Here is a 2588-nt window from a genome sequence, read left to right as displayed (position 1 = left end):
TTTTTTTGTTTCTTTTTATATATCAATCGCTGCCATCCTGACCAAATAAATAGTAAATTACCGTTGTGTTTAAATAAATAGTAAATCCATTTTTTGGAAGTATTGCTAGAATTATTATTTTTATTTTGTTTTAATATATTTTTAAATTGTTTTGGATAGAATAAAAAAATACTGAATTTTTTTCTAGAAAAAGAAGAAACTTATCCTAACCAAAGAAATAGTTATAAACTTTTTCAAAAAATGGGATGAAGATTTTTGAAAAAAATCTAAATATCTTGATTTGTAAAACTTGTTATTGTGTATGCAGCTTTAAAAACTAATCAAATGCAAATAGGTGGAAGCTACAATACCGCACACCAAATAATAAAACTTAAGTAGCATACCTAAAACTACATGACCTGAATTGGATTTCTCATCCACTCTACGCATGCCTTACTAACTCATGTACGTCTAAAGCATATCCAAAAAAAAAAAAAAAAAAAAACGTTAAACATGTCTCACCTTGTTCCAGATTTTCAACTATGAAAATGAATTGGAATTTTGATCCCATTGTCATAAATCTCTACTCAATACACACCAAACATAATACTACACTACCATTAATCATACTTTTATGTCACATCTTGTGCAACAAGTGACACCCTCGAGCAAAAGGTCAAAGTTTCAAAGTAAGATCGGGTGTAGCCGACGAACAACCAGCATCATTGATACGCTGGAAGCTATCATACCAAAACGGTTTAGCTTCATCCACCTCCATGTTTACGGGGATCCCAAGATAGCTGCGGTCAAAGATTTCTCGACCTCTATTGGCTTGAACCCCTTGATGTAATGCGACATGTTGTTCAATACCCAACGTCTGAGATGAAGATCCATGAAGAGGTAAAGATGATCCATGAAGAGGCAGACATGCAAGGCTTGCATATCTTTCCGATAACATTTTCAACGTCATGGCTCTCTTTTGGATCCTCCTCTCTTGTTTGTGTGCGTTCTGATGCCCTACCAATGCCTGCGAGCTGTAGAACTTGCGCCTACAGTAATTGCACGAGAAAAGCTGTACTGCGGTGTTGGTGAAGCCGAGGGTTAGGTCGAGTGTCATGGGTGGCTCAATACGAAGTGTGGGATTAGTGATTAGGCGTGAACAAGGGGTGGTGATTTCGGATTCTACTTCAGCTTCGAATAGGTTGTTTGGAGGTTCCATATCTTATCAATGATTTTCTGACGACGATCTTAATCCTGCATGCAAAAGCAAATTGGATAATTAATAGGATGTTAACATCATTTTGGAAGTCGTGTAGGATAATCAATGGCAACTTATTGTTCTTCCATGTATGTCCAATATAAAAAACAACAATAAATATATGCAATAGGCACGTTTGTACGATGTCTGATCAGAGATAGGCATTTTCACCAAAAGATTTAATATTAGGGTAAATATTAAGAAATTTACTTGTCATTTGCTTAAATGGGTAAAAGATGTCAAAGTTCGATTTGTTTTTTTTTTTTTTACCTTTTTTGGAATCGTAAATGAAAAATTATGGATTTCTTGACATATCCCATGCATAACTTGTACTTGCTCACGTGATTGAAACCTAAAGCTACGACCTTCTACTTGCTTATGTGATAGAAGCGTATGATAAACTACAAGTGCCAAGTTCAACACAAAACTTAGGCCTATATTTTCAACGTACTTCATCAAACACCATGCATGAAAAATCATTAGAAGTTTCATAAAGAGAAAGGAGTCAACCCAATTCACAATCCTTCAGGACTTCCATCAAATATATGTTTACCATTATTTCTAAAAGACTTGTCTATGTGAAACGCTGACTTCTCCATGATCTATATGTAATATATAACCGGAAACTCTTAGAGAGATCTAAAACCAAGCATTCTAAATCCTCGATTTTCTGAAGCACAAGTAGTAACAAGTAACAAGTATCAAAATCAAAATCAAATAAAGAAATACATATTTAATTTAAAACACAACACAGTCAATAAAGCAAGGGGATGAGAAAAGGGGTTGCACACCTCTGGTAGAGCGGTGTAGCACTATAGCTCGATTATCTTCCTAACTGCTATAGCTCAATATGATTGTTAGATTGAAAAAGACTGGTGGTTATTTTCTAGGTTTTGCGAAATATAGCGAAGAGAGGCATATAATATCGAAGGAATTACTGTTTAGGAGAGAGAGAGAGAGAGAGAGAGAGAGAGAGAGAGAGAGAGAGAGAGAGAGATCATATCAGGGAAGTGAAAGTGAAAGAACATCAAATTTTATTTGTTTGGTACTACTCTTTTTGTATTTCAGGTGGAAGCGCACGATGATCCCCAAATATTCGAATTCATATTTACGCTTCATATTTTTACTTGTTTTTTTGTTGGCATTCCAATTTTTGGTTTATACATTCTATTTAATTTTTAAAATTTTTTTATTGGTTGAATTTATATTGCTTTTTGAAAAACTAATTATAAATAATTTATTATAGGTTAACTTTTAAAAAAACTGTTTATAAGATGTCTAAGGGGTGTCAATTTAGCAACACCTTTTTTTTATTTACTTATTTATTTGTTTTTTTTCCTTTTTGAACAAG

At 33.6% G+C, this 2588-nt stretch overlaps 1 protein-coding gene across 1 annotated transcript; it reads right to left on the bottom strand.

Annotated features, from left to right (window-relative positions):
* Positions 1-544: 544 nt before the first annotated feature.
* LOC111902712 (zinc finger protein 4) lies at positions 545-1539 on the bottom strand. Its single transcript, XM_023898524.3, has one exon. It carries the CDS (start codon positions 1196-1198, stop codon positions 656-658), a length of 543 nt encoding a protein of 180 aa, XP_023754292.1. The 5' UTR covers positions 1199-1539; the 3' UTR covers positions 545-655.
* Positions 1540-2588: the final 1049 nt, after the last annotated feature.

This window comes from Lactuca sativa, chromosome 3 (assembly GCF_002870075.4).
Source record: "Lactuca sativa cultivar Salinas chromosome 3, Lsat_Salinas_v11, whole genome shotgun sequence".
Lineage (NCBI taxonomy): Eukaryota > Viridiplantae > Streptophyta > Magnoliopsida > Asterales > Asteraceae > Lactuca > Lactuca sativa.
The sequence above is the reverse complement of the archived record's forward strand: the minus strand, read 5'-3'. Positions and strand labels throughout refer to the sequence as shown.

What these genes read in the sequence shown, in the direction of transcription:
- LOC111902712 (XM_023898524.3), bottom strand. Translation starts at nt 1,198, where the DNA reads ATGGAACCTCCAAACAACCTATTCGAAGCTGAAGTAGAATCCGAAATC.